A 15,474-nucleotide genomic window follows, 5' to 3' on the forward strand; every position below is an offset into this window, starting at 1 on the left:
TCTGCTGAACGCACTTGGGAGGCCGTGTAGGGACATATGGGGTAAGGGCGGTCCCGCAGAGTGGCCGAGGGAGTCCCAGGCAGCGCCAAGCCTTCCAAAGGGTTAACCACCGCATACCTTGTGGATGATTCGGAATTCCACTGGAAGCCCAGTGCAGCTGGCCGAGGAGTACAAGAGCTGAATATGGTCACGGTAGGCACCTCCCTGTAAGTAAACGCGCCGCAGCATGCTGGACCAGCTTTAACTTCCGAACTCAGGCGCAAGGGCAGGCCAAGCCGGTGAGCTTAATTACAAATAGTCTAGCCTGGGAGGTGACCGTTGCGTGGATCACAGTGGCCAGATCACGCTTGCAGGAGGGCTCTTTGGCGGGAGGTGGAAAAAAGCAACCTGGGTTGTATGCGGAGCCACCTGGGTCTCCATTAGAAAGAGACTCAATCCAGGTGGACCCCAGGCCTTGGGCGAAGCGGAGGGGGTCGGTGCCAATGAGGCCACCCCTCCCACACCCGGCGGCTGAAAATTCCCAACCTCCCCTCAGCCCTAGCGCCAGAGGATTCTCCGTCTTCCGATGGAAAGTTTTAGTTTTAACCTGCTCTGTGCGCGAACCAACCAGCAAACCGCCTCCAAACAATGCTGCACCCAGAGCTGCAGAGGCGGCGGCCGCTCCCCTCTCCATCAACAGGAATGAGCTGAGTGTCATCCAGCGCATACTGGTGACAAGAATCAGCCCAAAGCTCCGTACCAACTGAGCAAGGGGTCGCATATAGATATTAAATAACAGCGGGGATAGGAGCTGGCACCCTGGGGCACACCGCAATCGAAGCGGTGCACCTTCGGGAGGCCTGATCCCCGCACCCACACTTGCTGACTTCGGTCCCGGAGAAAGCGAAAGACAATCCACTGAAGGACCCAGTGCCCCGCGACTCGAGGCGGTGGCCACGGTGGGTGGGTCAAAGGTGCGAAGTGATGCGACCACATCAAAGCGCTTCGGCGGTAAGATCTAATAATACCAGCAGCGCCGATCCGCTCTCGGTCAAGCTGCATACGGAGGCGTATCTGTGGCGGCGCACGAGAACAGTACTCCGTCCCCATGCCCAGCACGGAAGCCGGACTGGAAGGGGTCAAAAGCCAATGTGTCCTCCAGGAAACCCTGAAGCTGCTCCAACACAATTCACTCTCTCAATTACACTTCCCCAGGGAAACAAAAGATTGAGGAAGCCAGGCGTGGTAATTGGCCAGATCTCCTGGATCCTAATGATTTGGTCTTTTTAAGAGTGGGCAAGGACCACTGCCTCCTTCCAACCCACCAGGAAAGACTCCTTGCTCAAAGAGGGAGACCATTGATAATATTCAACAGGAATGGGAGATTGCGTAGCTCCTCCCGGCAAACTTTAACAAGCCAGGAGGGGCAAATGGATCCAGAAGGACGCAGGGTAATCAGTAAGGTCTAACAGCAGCCAGGGGCCCTGTCAACAAGCGGCTTCCAGAGAGCAGGGCAAACCCGGGCCAAACAAGGAGACCCAGAAGGCGGCAAGGGAGCCTCCAGCTCAGCTTTATTGGTCTCTAAGGTGGCCCGGCGGGTAGCCATCGTGGCGGCGGGTGACGACATGACTTTTATCTCCGCTTGAAAAAAGCTCATAAGAAGTGCGCTCCCCTACAAAGCTAATAGCCAATTGATCATTTGTGGACCCCTGAGGTAGTAGAGGTCAAAGGACCGAGATCATACGGAACTAATTGTTGCCGAGCTGCGCGAGCTTGCAGGACGCCGTAGCGAGAGGAGGAGGAAGAAAGCTCTCTTACGCTCCTTCATCAGCCAACTCATAGGCCTTCATGGCAAAGCGTCCTATAAGATGTTCGCGCCGCTCCCGTCCGCGAGACTTCCTCCACTTCCGCTTCTAGACGTCTGAGTTCTCGGTTTTGCATCTGGCGTGAAGCTCCTCGGTTATATACCAGGGGCTGGCCAGCCGAAGAGAATGCGGGCGTGCCAGAGGTCGCCAGGGAGCAACTATTTCGATGGCATCCGGCAAGACAGGAATTCCAATCTGCCACCTGCTCGCCGAAAGTGTGCGGCATGGTTCAGGTTCCCGCCAGAGCATTCAGAGGAAACCAATTGGATCCATAGAGGTCTCAGCGGAAGGCGGATATAAATCAGTCCAGAAATCGCCCTAGAGCAAGAGGGGAATTGAGTGAGGGCATGGTCCACCCGAACCTTCAGAAGAGGCATACGAATGGTGGGACCATGGCACTCTGTCAATAGAGGATACCATGGGCCATATCAACCCCTGGAACCAAAGACCAAATCCAGAGTGTGACCCGGCTCTCATGAGGTGTTAGGGGGCCAGAGTTCCACATCAAGGAGAGGCCTAGATGCCGCCATGGATGACACTTACCAAGGTCTCAAGCAGCTACTGTACAAGCGGCAGTGTCGACCTGGACATTGAAGTCCCCCACGCCAACCAGTCTGGGAAACCGCCAATGCCCAGATCGGGCCAGCCACCTCCTAGCAACTCGCGGCAGGCCGCCTCCTGGTGTCGCCTAAGGCTGACCCGGTTGCACACCAGGGGAGGGACGGCCAACCTCTCCGGGGCCAACCACTCCAGGCCGACACACTCCACGCCAATGATCTCCTCGGGACAGGGGCAGCCCTAAAGGGGATAGAGATTCTCCGGGATGAACAATGCGACACCGCCTCTCGGCCCTGTGTTTGAGACTGGGTGGAGGGCACCTTGCTTGAAACTCTGGGGGGTGTAACCTTCTGCGCCAGAGGGCAACAGTCTGTAGCCAGCGTACTCCAGGTTTCGCTGTGACACAGGCCAGTGGGTCCATCTGTAGCTTCTCCTCGAGAAAGTCCCGGAGTACTGGTGGATCTTATTATTGATGGACCTGGTTAATCTTCAACACCAGTGGAGACGGCAGGGTGTCTCTGAGCTCTGCCACCCTCGTGCATTGGGATAGGACAGAGGTCAGAAGGCGAGCGAGCATAGCCGTATCTCGACCGCCTTCTCTCATACGGCCGCCGCCTACCGCTATACTTACCCCGTCCCATCAGTACTGGGATCCCCAGCCCCATAGGTGGCGCCCCCATGTCCCAATCGCCCCCTTTATCTAAAACCCGCTAAAATGTTACAAATTTACTAAAGTAGTATGTGCATTTAAACTATAGTAACTCTTTCTGTGTTCTTTCCAGAGTGTGCTTACATCAGTTTCAGTACATGGGAAAACGATATATCGCCAGGTACTGTGTATAACTTAAATTCATTGCATAATTGTATTACTATAACATAACATATATATAGAGTAATTGCAACGCTGAGAAGTCTGTCAATTTGGCAGGTAAGTAACTGGCCTTTACAGTGGTCCTTCCAGCATGTTACATATGATGCCTTATTTTATTTCCATTTCATCCCATCCCCAAATTGTTGCACTGTATAAAGCCCCATAGCATTATTATTTGAATAGATTCTTGAAACTGTGACAATTTTGCCTGCTTATGAGTCTCTCAAAGCCATGCATGACACCTGATGATTATTACCTACAATTGAACATACTGCCCTCTCCACTCCAAACTCTCTCTGATCACATAAGGCATGCATAGACCTTATGCCTAACAAGTCTATTTAGTACTGATCACACTGGATTTAGTTCCATGAGCCCCTAGTAACAGTGGCTACTTTTAAATTTCATTAAATCTGTAACAGAGATCTGAATTCTTGAGAGAGAACAGAGGCCTCTAGTCCAGGTTTCCACATTCTCAATCCTAGTTTTCTCTCTTTGCTTCACCAAATTTCTAAAGACCATCTACTACTACCTCTTAAGCTATCCAGTAGGAGGTTGAATTTTCCTGCTAATTCATACTTTTGCACCCTTAAATATTTAAAGGTGCAGTTCACTTCTTTTTTTAAATTCACAAAAAAAATACTAATTGGGTCCAAACGCTGGCAGAACGACAGGGCCAATAATGTTTCCTAGCATGTTACCTAGATGACATGTCTTTGTATTTAAAAAGTAAAGCTATTAAAGAAAAAGAAGTGAAAGGTAACAAAATGGAAAACGTACAAATAGTTCTCCAGTCTTTTATCTTGTGCAATTTTACAAAGGTGTCTTAACCATGTGGACTTCTAAACAGAGAAGCAGTGGGAAATATTGGTGGGGTCCCCTAAAGAGCTAGTAGAATAACTCTGGTGCCTCCAATGTATCTATTAGCTGCTGACTTTCTCATTCTTCCAATAAACAAAATTCCTAAAGAACAGAAATAATTACTGCTAGGACTGACTTGCAAATGAGCTTTTCAGGGTAGTCACAAAGTATAACAAAAAATAAGGTAATTTGAAACAGGTACCCGTGAATGACCACAGTCATCAATGTGATGGGAAAAGCTTATTGACTACTTAAACACATATGGATTGTCATCAAAGAACAAAGTTCTCCCAACCCACCTTAACATGTATAAATACATCATTTAAACTGAAGAGGGATTAATAGGGCTGCTGCTGGAAGTTCCTGTTGGTGTAAAATGTAAAATAATTAGCAAAGTAAATAATCACAGACACTGCTGGTTAACTTAAGTAAACTTTACTAAGAAGATAGAAGGGAAGAATAACATGGTAGAAAAACAATAAAACATCCTCTCGAAGTTGAGCTACATTCGATTCCACATTTTGAGATGTAGCTCACACACTGACTGAGAACAAAGAAAGTTTACAGCTTCCTCCCAAAGTGCCTACATGCTCAGAAACATATCCTCTATGGATCATTTCATTAATACAGACACCTAGTTACTCAGTGCCCTGTTGGCTATGCTAATCTAGCTAATGTTTACTAATAAACAGCATCATTAACTCTTTCATGACTGAAGAGCTGACACTCACTATACGAACAGTTCCCAACATAAAATAAACAATACATTTGCAGACCAGTAATCTGCTCAGTTTTGGTTGGTGGACAAATTGAATTTTACCAACATAAAAAGGCAGCAAATAAATGCTGGAGTTAATTTGCAAGCCCCTTTGGACAAACTCCGTGATCTGCATTCTGATATTTACTTCTTCTTGATAGAAAGTAGTCTGTGCAAGACACAAAGAAAATAAGCATCACAACATGGAAGTATGGAACACCTTACTATACATTACCTCTTTCTCTGTCAGGATGCCTGTAGAAGCTGCCTTTTATTCTTACTTGGTTCTTTACAATGACACCTGTTTAAATGAAGACAGAGAGTCAGAATATAGAAGGGTGTCCTGTTCTATGAGCCAAGTTGAATGTATCTTCTGCATTATTGTGCTACGTACTTCGCAGTTCAGTTTTCATTTGCAAAAGTAGCCATTAACCTAACTTAATATGAAGTTCCATTACCTTCATGGCTTTCTACTCTAGTTTTCCCAAATGTGGCTGTATCACTCAGACAGCATTAAAAAGCCAATTTGTGGAGATAGAGGAAGCATTCCTCACTTGCAATCTGAAGTGGTGCAGTTTAGATGAAGATTGACTGCACAACCCGTTTGTGTGAAGTGAGCCTCTGTTCCTGGAACTAATGTGGCCGTCCTGCTGGGGCTGATATCCCTTTCGAGTGGGTGAATGCAACACTGCGCTTCTTTATAGTGCAATCCTAAAACCACTTCCCTGGGAATAAACCCCAGTGCATAAAATGGGTCGTAATTCTGAGAAGGCCTGCTCAGGGTTGCCTAAGTAATATTTAGTAAGTAATATCTAAAAACGTATTTTGGCCAAGTACAGATACAGGGTTGGATTCAGCCAGCTTTTTTGCTCAGTCTTAGTTAATCCCCCTTCATTTTACATCTGCCACCCCATGTGGATGTTGCCCCTGCAGGTCCCATAATCGACAGCATAGTTTGTGTATGTGTGTGTGGTCAATGGAGACACCTTCATCCCTTTTTCACCAGTGGAAAAGCTGGAGCCACCCTGTAGTTTTAAAAAGTTGATGATGATTTCTTTTGAACTTTGTAGGGTTTTTTTAATATTTTGATGTAAGTTACCAGGTTTTTGATGTAAATTCGAGAAGGTGTATTGGTAGCTTCAATCACTTTGTTAATACCCTTTTTCACTAATAAAGTTTTAATTGTGCTGCATGTGGACACTGAACTGAACACCGTGCACGTTTCTGATGGTTTGAAATTACTGAAGAATTTTTCACAGAACTTTTTACACTGAGATGCACCAAAGGAATGTGTTTGCATAAAAGTGCATGCAATCTTTACACACCCCATGATTGTGGAAACAGGGATGCATATAATTCTGGTATTGGTTTTCATTTCTTGTCAGCTCTGGTGGTGGTACACACTAGGAAAGGTTAGTCTGTACTGATTGCTAACACAGATTACTTTTCTATTTCCTTCACTTGATTGCTGGCAAGTTTAACAAAGTGTATGGCTCAACTCCTTTCCTGTCTTGGTAAGATACAGTTGTTAGTATCTTGCATAATTCTACATTAACTGCATGTGTGCTTTCTAAGACTGTGTATGTGATTTATTTTAAAACTTTGACTTCCCTATAACACAAGCTTTTTTAGCCTTAATTTTATTATTTTTACTCATGTAGTGCATTTAAAATCCCAAATTAAATATTTCTAGAGCAAGTTGTATGGTTTAGCCTTCACACATTTTAGAGGCTTTTGAGAAGTAACTTGCTCATGATTCTTGTGGAATGCTGCCTATTTTGTTTTAGATAATTAAGATAAGATTTGTTGTTGTGGTCAATTGACCCATCATAATTTTAGATGATCAAAAATATCAACAGTCAAGTGTCTAGTCCTTTTGACAGATGTAGTCTTTCAGATTTTGGGTTGCTTCCATCTGTCCATTCTGGTTGGAAAGCAAATTACACAGGCTGCATTCATTGATGAGGCACAGATAATTGCCTTGGCTGGCTGTATAACTTCATCAGGATGTCAACTAAAATAGATAATAGGGTGCATTATGTTTTCATCCTTCTGTAGTGTTTTTTGGCTTGAGCTGCTTAACTAACTCTCTCCCTCTCTTGCTGCAGTGCAACATGTTTAACTTTTGCTTCTGTCCCATTTCACCCATCTTACAGGAACCAGGAGGGGTTGGGACCCATAGTTCATGATCGAAAATCTCAGACATTGCCTGTTTCCCGTAACAGAACAGGGATGATGCATGCCAGATTGCAGCAGCTGAGCAGCCTGGATAACTCTCTCACATTTAGCCACAGTAAGTTCCATGGCATCATAACAGCTGAACTCTCATCCAGTACCACAACACCAGAGGCAGGTCAAAACCCACACCAGAACATGTCATGGATTTTGTTTTTTTCAGATCAAGCAAGCAAGTAAAGGAACTCAGGTCACTACTGAGTAACAATACCAAACAATGACCACAATGTGGAACACGGTTCACTAGCAGCATTTAACGTATCATAATTTTAAAAGACCACAACTATATAGTACCTATTTAGATGGGCGTAATCCAAGGTGGTTTTATTATGCCGTTCCCTTCCTAGTATTTTTATAATAATGAAATGTGCTTGGCTGAACATGTGACCACATTTTGTCATCAAGTTTGAGGGGAAGAAACTTGAAGCAGTTTTAAAGTACAAGTCCATGATTTAGTTTGGTTCTGAAATGAACACCTGGTAATAAAGTTACTTTTTCTGTGTTTTCAGTGTGAGAAAAATATCAAGTTTGCTTGGGATTACTGTAGACAATGGTAAGACATAAGCAGGTTGAAGTCAGATTCTATTAAAATGCTTGAAACAAAATCTGGTTTTAAATTCTATGCAGAATTTTGTGACGCTTCAAAGGTCAGAAACAGGCAGTTTACTGAAACTAATGGTATATCCACTGCTTACTACCTGTATGCTAGCCAGATTACGATGGATACAGATGACATTTCAGCCACACTTCTGCACCTCCATGTGGTGACATTCTCCTTAGCACTCAGAGGATGATACAGACAACTGGCTTACCAAGTAGTTACAAGCACTTTGTGGTAAATGATTTCTTGGTATATGCAGATTGGACAAATAAAACTCATTTGCTTCCAAATGTTACAATTTTAGTTCAGCTATTGCACAGGTAAGAACCGACTGAATGTTAAGTTTTGCTTCAAAATATGATTATGCTTAATTTCATCAATAGATTTTAAACTGTTTTTCTTTGCAGTGGGCTACACATCCTTTATATATCCTTATGATGTAAAGAGCATATGTAGCATTTTGTTAGTTTGTGTAGAGTATCTGGCCAGAGTACAAGTTGTATTTGCCAGATGTACACTGAGAGCATATGCACCGGAGACAAATTCCTTGTGTGTCCAATCACACTTGGCCAATAAAGATTCTATTCTATTCTATTCTATTCTATTCTATTCTATTCTATTCTATTCTATGTTTGTAATACTGGTATATAAACTGACCAAGATTTCAAAGCTTGAAATAAAATATTCAGTATATGAAGTCTGAAGGATAATATTTTTTTAAAAAATGAGACTGCTACAAAATTATTAAATTACTCCTTCCTCTTAAGCTTTGAGGAGAATGTTTGGAGATTTCCCAAGATCTCTTTTAACCATTATCACCATCGTGCACACATTATTTTCTTTCTCAAAAAAAAAGCTCCTGTGCCAAATCCCTTTTTGCATTCAGTTTTTTAAAGAACAATTTAGGAATTCCTCAAGAGCAATTTCTGTGAAGGCATTATGTAGAGAAAATCACTTTCCATGTTACTGACATAACATTTTCCTTTCAAAGTGAAGATGACTGTTCCTTGCATGCTCCTAATCTAGAGGTGTGTGCTGTGCAGTTTGCTTTGGTAACATCGGCTGATCTGAAGTCTGTAGAAGATAACCACATCCATGTAGGGAAATGTAGGAGACAGAAAGAATTTGGAAATTAACACGCATATATAGTCTGACGGTTTTTTTATTTCTCTGGTTATACAAGAGGACTATAAGTTACTTGTATCTGCTCTTTAAAAAAAAACACCTCAAAAACATCCAGAAAGTTCTTTACAGTGTGTTTTACAAAATCTTACACTGTGAAAAGGTAAAGGAGGGCAAGTCAGATAACTTAAAATATTACACTGGCTGCCTTGATCATATAAAAAGTACTATCTAGACATCCATTTGGTGATTCATTAGCCTCATAGCAGTGATGAGCATCTTCTGAGGAAAGCAATTTGTTATCTCTCTACTGGGGCACAGTTGTGTGTTGCAAGAGACCACCTAGTGTGCCATGAGAAATTAATGTGAAGGCTCATGTTAGCCTGAAGTTCTCTCCCAAGAAGAAGCTACTTGGTCTTCGTATGACTCACCGCTGTGGTATTGTCTGTACTTTATATGACTAGAGCATGTATCTAGTCCTCTTTTTAACTTTATTGCCTTCCTGTGGATGAGTCCCATCCTTGCTGTATCCCTTCACAAGTCCCTCCTCCTGATATGCCTCCTTCCAACTGCCAGGCACACCCTGGAATCCTTACTGGGCTGAGAAACACAGGCAATGGGAGGCAGATACTGTTACACTGAAAAATAAAATGTTTATATGGTTACAGTGAGTTAAATAAGCTTCACTTTTTGTGGGTACCTGTACTATCAGAAGCCTGGAAATCACTGTTCTGGACCAAACCAAATGTGTGTCTTAACTTCTAAACACATTTGTGAATAGACTTACAGTTTTTCAGACCACTTATTTTGGCTACAACTTCATTATGGTTGTAACATACTTTGTACATTGATACTACTTGTTACACTGTTGAATCTTTCTTTTATCTGAAAGCTGTTCAGGAAACAAAATAGCTGCTGGCATAATCAAAACTTACTAACATGCATATTGTACATGTGTTGAGGTCCTTTAAAGGAGCCACCGCGATATGTTACCAACTTTGGTGTTTTTTTTTATTATATCTGTGACAGCACCCTTTCTAGTGGAACTGAGCAGCACCACAATTTCTGATCTACCACCTTTTAACTAGCATTACTCAGGCAAGAGTTTGAAACTTGGACTTTTGTAAAAGTGACACAGAGTAATGGTTGCTACAAATTTTCACAGGTTATGGCCATTCGGAAGCAGATGTCCTTCATCAGTCTTTACTTGAAGCCAACGTTGCCACTGAAGTTTGCCTTACAATTCTGGACACTTTATCTTTATTCACCACAGCATTTAAGGTATTTTTTCTAGCTGTGCATAGCTAGATATTGGCAGCAAATGGCCTATTTTAGATTATACAGATACGTTTGTGCATGCCCAGCAGAATGTTGTCATTTTTCCAAAACCACAGGTCCCTGTTCATATTATCATCTCTCCTGTCCCTCCCCAAATTAGCGGTAGGAAAACTGCACTGCTCATATTCAGATTACTGCAAACATAATTCTTAGCAATTAATCTGCTAATAGCCACCATCCCCCTTACTTCATTTAGCTGCTTTTGAAATTCTTCTCAGTTCAAAGTGGATTGCCATATAGCACGCAGGGGTTGTTTTTGAGAAAGCTCTGGTATGTGGAAGCATTGGCAGTTCATTGGCTCTAGATGGTAGCCAACTCGTATCAGAAAACATGTGAATGGTTATAAAATACAAGAAAATGGCACATAATCCATTTTTTAAATTCTTCGCTATAAGGATTCTGCCAGCTCACAGTCTGGTGATGGGGTCTCCAAACAGCCTACATAGCAATATTCCAAAAGCCATCCTTTGATATAGCCACACTCTTTGAGGCTTGGTGTAACAGATACATAATGTTGTCAATTTGTCTCTTGAATTTAAGAATCAGTTACTGACGGATCATGGGCATAATCCTCTGATGAAAAAGGTATTCGATGTCTACCTTTGCTTTCTGAAAAAAAACCAATCAGAAACAGCATTAAAAAATGTCTTCAGCGCTTTAAGATCACTGATTTTTAAGGTACGTAGTTGTGTGACTTTAACCCCTTCATTATTGGTTATCATTATTGCTTGAATTGCAGTCTCTTAAAATGTGTGCTAATAATGTGTGTGGGGGTTAACACTCGAATGTTCTTATTTTTATCCTGTCATGGGTTAACACTAGAATGTTCAGAGTTTTATTCTGCTCTCCTTTTAAAGGTTAGCCACAGTAAATATTGTTGTGTTTCCTGCAGTTTCCTTCTACATTTTATGAAGGGAGAGCAGATATGTGTTCAGCACTGTGTTATGAAATTTTGAAGTGTTGCAACTCCAAGCTGAGTTCAATTCGGATGGATGCTTCACAACTCCTTTATTTCTTGATGAGAAATAATTTTGATTACACAGGAAAAAGATCATTTGTCAGGACGCACCTACAAGTTAGTACATTTTATTTTTATATGTTAAAGTAGCAACAGTTTTTGCTATCATGTCATAGACCATCCCAGTTCAGCAAGGATATGCTAAAGTAGAATCAGATCCCTAAAGTAGAATCAGATCCCTACATTCCTTAAGCACTATATTTGGGGGGGTGGGGGAGTGCAAAATCTTCCACATTCAGCAGTTTCTCTAAAGGGACACCATTTGGCGTATAATTGTATGTATATATATTTTCTTTACAGAGGTCTTGGAACACTTCAGGGTTGCTTGGAATATTTTGCACTAAATCCACCAAGCAGGTTAAATGTCATGTTGTGGTAAATTTAACCATTACTGAAACTACAGTGATATAATGCAAACTACCTTATTTTACACTACTACAATTTCAGTCTTTCCCACAAAAGTGTGTCTGTATGTGTGTATCAGATCCTTTTTTTCAGTATCTTTACTGTGAGAAATCCCTTCTTCCAGAATGAAGTAGGTGATATTAAGCAAGGCTTTATTAAGCAAGTGTTGGGCTTTCATTTGTGCTTCACTTTTCCTCCTTTGGATCTAATTTGGGACGCCAGCCTGTCCCACTGCCCTCCCACCATTAGCTCCCTTTGAGATTGTACAAAGATAGTTCTAAAAGTTAGGAAACTACTTAATCAGCATTCAGGGCGAGGTTACACTGTGCTTTCTGATCTCAGAAGTTTTCTGCTACTTTAGAATTTAAGACGAATTGTAATTATTTAAGCAGTATTAATTATATTCAAATTTCAAACTGTTAAATGTATCTTAAGCTTTTCATTAATAGAAAGGAAAAAGGGAAATAAATAAATATTTATTTTGTGACTGTTTTTTCTTGATCCAAAAGGATTTTCAAGGTGATTTATCATAGAATAATAAAATACAATTAATTTGTAGATGTTTTAATCCTCTTTGTCACAGTATTGTTCTTGGACGGCATCCAGTGGTGGGATTCAAATAATTTAACAACTGGTTCCGGTGGTGGGATTCAAATAATTTAACAACTGTTTACAAGCACCATTTTAACAACCATTTCTGCTGAAGTGGTGCAAACCTGCTGAATCCCACCACTGGTGGCATCCCATTCAAACTGTATTTCTCATTAAGCTCTTACGATGACCCCAGTCCTTCTCATGTACTCACATTCCCCATTGTGGCGATTTCACAATCACTTCCCTATGGGAAATCCCCAGGAGTGCAGGTGGTTTTTTCCAATAGAGGTTAATTTTTTTTAAACTCTGATTTTGTGTACTTTCAAAGTGAATAGTTACAGTACGCAAATACCATAAAATATGTTTCTGCTTCTTTACCAGGTTATCATTTCTGTGAGTCAATTGATTGCAGATGTTGTTGGAATAGGAGGAACCAGATTTCAGCAGTCTCTTTCCATCATTAACAACTGTGCTAATAGCGACAGGCTTATTAAGGTTTGTCCTAGTTTTTCCTGTGTTGCTGTACACTTACTATGATCTTAATCATCTGGGGAAACATCTTGGCTACTATGGGGACCCTCTGCATCTCAAGATAAGAAATCACACGGATTTTCTTGCAAAGTCTAGTTTGTATCTAACTCATAATGTCATGCAAATAGAGAACAAAACACATGGAAGTGCCTCTGAGATGAAAAATACTCTTTAACAAAAAAGCATTTTGATGAAAAACTGATAATGCCAGATGAGCCAAAGAAAAAGTAAAGCATCCATGCGCCATTTTATCAATACATTCCACAGCTTGAAACATTTAAAAATTCTGTAATCCAAATAAAGGTAAAGTTTCCCCTTCAGTCGTATCTGACCCTGGGGTACCACTACGAGCAATGATTTCATAGGCAAGCCTCTTTTGTGGAGTAGTTTGCCACTGCTTTCCCCAGCTATTCTTTACCCCCAAGCTATGAGCTAGGCACTCATTTACCGACCAAGGAATGGATGGATGGCTGAGTTGACCATGAGCCAGCTGCCAGGATATCTGACCCACAGGGGGCTCGAACTCCTGACTGTGTGAGTGGCAGTGCAAGCACTTAACCACTACGCCACACGGCTCCTGTAATACAAATACCGGTAATTGAAGTGAATCTAGTTCTCCTCTACAAGTATTGTGTTGCTTTTTATGAGTAAAATAGTCGTGGATGTAACAGACTTTTTATTTATTTATTTTTGTTTATTTATTTTTCAATTTCAGTATACTGCCCTATCCCCAAGGGGCTCTGGGCAGTGTACAACATGATCATCATAATACAATAATAGGAGGGGCAAATAAGCAGATATCATGAATTTAGGGTAGCACACTGCTAACTCTGAGACTTGCTTAATTATTCTTGTTCTTTGGAAAGGGACTTCTGGTAACATGGCCTTTAAGCTGGTGGGGAAAGTCTGGATGTGCCTAGCTTAGACTTCTCACTGCACTCTACTTCTTGTCATGCTTATTTGCATGTATTGCTGACTCTTCCCATCATAGCATACCACGTTCCCTTCCGATGTGAAGGATTTGACAAAGCGCATCCGCACTGTCCTGATGGCTACTGCACAAATGAAGGAGCATGAGAATGATCCAGAGATGCTTGTGGACCTTCAGTACAGCTTGGCAAAGTCTTATGCTAGCACACCTGAGCTCAGGAAAACCTGGTTGGACAGCATGGCCAAAATTCATGTCAAAAATGGAGATCTTTCAGAGGTGAGCAGAACAAAGCACTTTTGAGGGGCGGGGGGAGTTGTGTATGATTGCTATAGGAACCACTTGAAAATCTTCATACTTTTAAGAAATATGGATCTAAATCTATGGTGGCAAACCTATGGCACTCCAGGTGTTCATGGACTATAAAGCCCCCGCCACCATGGCCAATTGGAGTGCCATAGGTTCGCCACCACTGATCTAAATGCTCTAGGTTTAAAAATATGTCAACAATCAATCTCCCTGTTTTACCATATCCTTGAAAAGCATGCAACTGAGCTGATGTGCTAAGGAGGGCGGTATATAAATATAAATAATAAATAAATAAACTTTGCCAAGAAAGCAATTAATTTGTTTTAAGAAGGTACAGAGATACTTGCACATTCCTTCCTTCACAGTATATAGATTCCACTTCCTTTCACAGTCCTCTGTAGGATCATGTGCAGCATTACATAGGATCCAGATCATGTTCAGCATTACTGAGGATTGTTTCAAATCCATGACTTTAGAATCCATGTTAGAGGTCTGTCTGTGAGTTACTGTTTTCCAGGGCATAGCAGTCCCTTTTCAGGCATAGTAGTAAGTTAGAGCAGAAGCTGGGGGTATCTGCATGTAATGGGAAGGAAGGACAGTGCAGATCTGAGGTACGTTCTTCATCTCCAGACTGGTTAAGGAGATGGAAAACAAGACATCTGAATTTAGCAGGTATTAACTTCATCTGCACAAATGCTGCATTTGCTATATTATTGCTTTTCTAATTCCACTATAAACAAGGAAAACAGAATGTATTTTTATATTCTTTTGCAATTACTGTTCTTAAAATGAAATACAATATGTGAAGATCTGTATCTTCTCAACACACAAATTGGAGGCATCAAAGAACATGCTTAAAAGGAATTAGAATGTCTGTGCTGCTCTGTCTGACAAAAGGAGTTTTAACTCTTGAAAGCTTCTACCCCGAAAATCTTGTTGGTCTCTAAGGTGCTACTGGACTCAGATCTGGCTGTGCTGCTCTAGCATCCTAATTTGTAATAGATATTTGCATCATTTGATATCATTGCAAAAGGCCTATAATATTGCTGGCTTTGCTCATATTCTAGGCAGCCATGTGCTATGTCCATGTAACAGCCCTGGTAGCAGAGTATCTTCTGCGGAAAGGTAAGCATCACACAGCTATTCAATAGTTATTTCTAATAAACTTTGGTAGGCTTGTTTGGCTTAGCATTTTGATGAAATAAAAACGTATGAACTTATTTCTAATAAACTTTGACTTATGTTCTCTCCTTTCCCACCTGAGAACATAAGCATGCAAGGAGTTCTCAAGTTGATTCTTTAATAATGTTCTCTACTTCCCCATTCATATGCTCCTTGCATGCTAATATTCCCAACCTCTAATAATAAGTAATTTGCTGATTTTCCCCCACCCCCCACCAGTCCAAAAAAAATGTAAATATGCTCATTGCCTGTTCCATATAATCATTTTCTCTTTACAGTCTTATTTTCTGGGTTTTTTAAAAAAATTATCTCTTGGTAGG

The 15,474-nt window shown here is 41.6% G+C and overlaps 1 protein-coding gene across 24 annotated transcripts in view; it reads left to right on the forward strand.

The window, feature by feature from the left end:
* DOCK9 (dedicator of cytokinesis 9) overlaps positions 1 to 15,474 on the forward strand; it is a 172,488-nt gene that overhangs the window by 138,674 nt on the left and 18,340 nt on the right. For 15 of the 24 annotated variants that reach the window (XM_048492439.1, XM_048492445.1, XM_048492450.1 and 12 more), the window contains 8 exons: positions 3,185 to 3,232; positions 7,048 to 7,184; positions 10,015 to 10,130; positions 10,728 to 10,865; positions 11,080 to 11,262; positions 12,586 to 12,699; positions 13,727 to 13,942; positions 15,040 to 15,097. In XM_048492439.1, the coding sequence (XP_048348396.1) occupies positions 3,185 to 3,232; positions 7,048 to 7,184; positions 10,015 to 10,130; positions 10,728 to 10,865; positions 11,080 to 11,262; positions 12,586 to 12,699; positions 13,727 to 13,942; positions 15,040 to 15,097 (1,010 nt within the window). Of the gene's footprint in view, positions 1 to 3,184; positions 3,233 to 7,047; positions 7,185 to 7,635; positions 7,680 to 10,014; positions 10,131 to 10,727; positions 10,866 to 11,079; positions 11,263 to 12,585; positions 12,700 to 13,726; positions 13,943 to 15,039; positions 15,098 to 15,474 lie in introns of all 24 variants that reach the window. The other 9 variants (XM_048492461.1, XM_048492452.1, XM_048492458.1 and 6 more) reach the window with 2 other exon arrangements.

This window comes from Sphaerodactylus townsendi, linkage group LG04 (genome assembly GCF_021028975.2).
Source record: "Sphaerodactylus townsendi isolate TG3544 linkage group LG04, MPM_Stown_v2.3, whole genome shotgun sequence".
Lineage (NCBI taxonomy): Eukaryota > Metazoa > Chordata > Lepidosauria > Squamata > Sphaerodactylidae > Sphaerodactylus > Sphaerodactylus townsendi.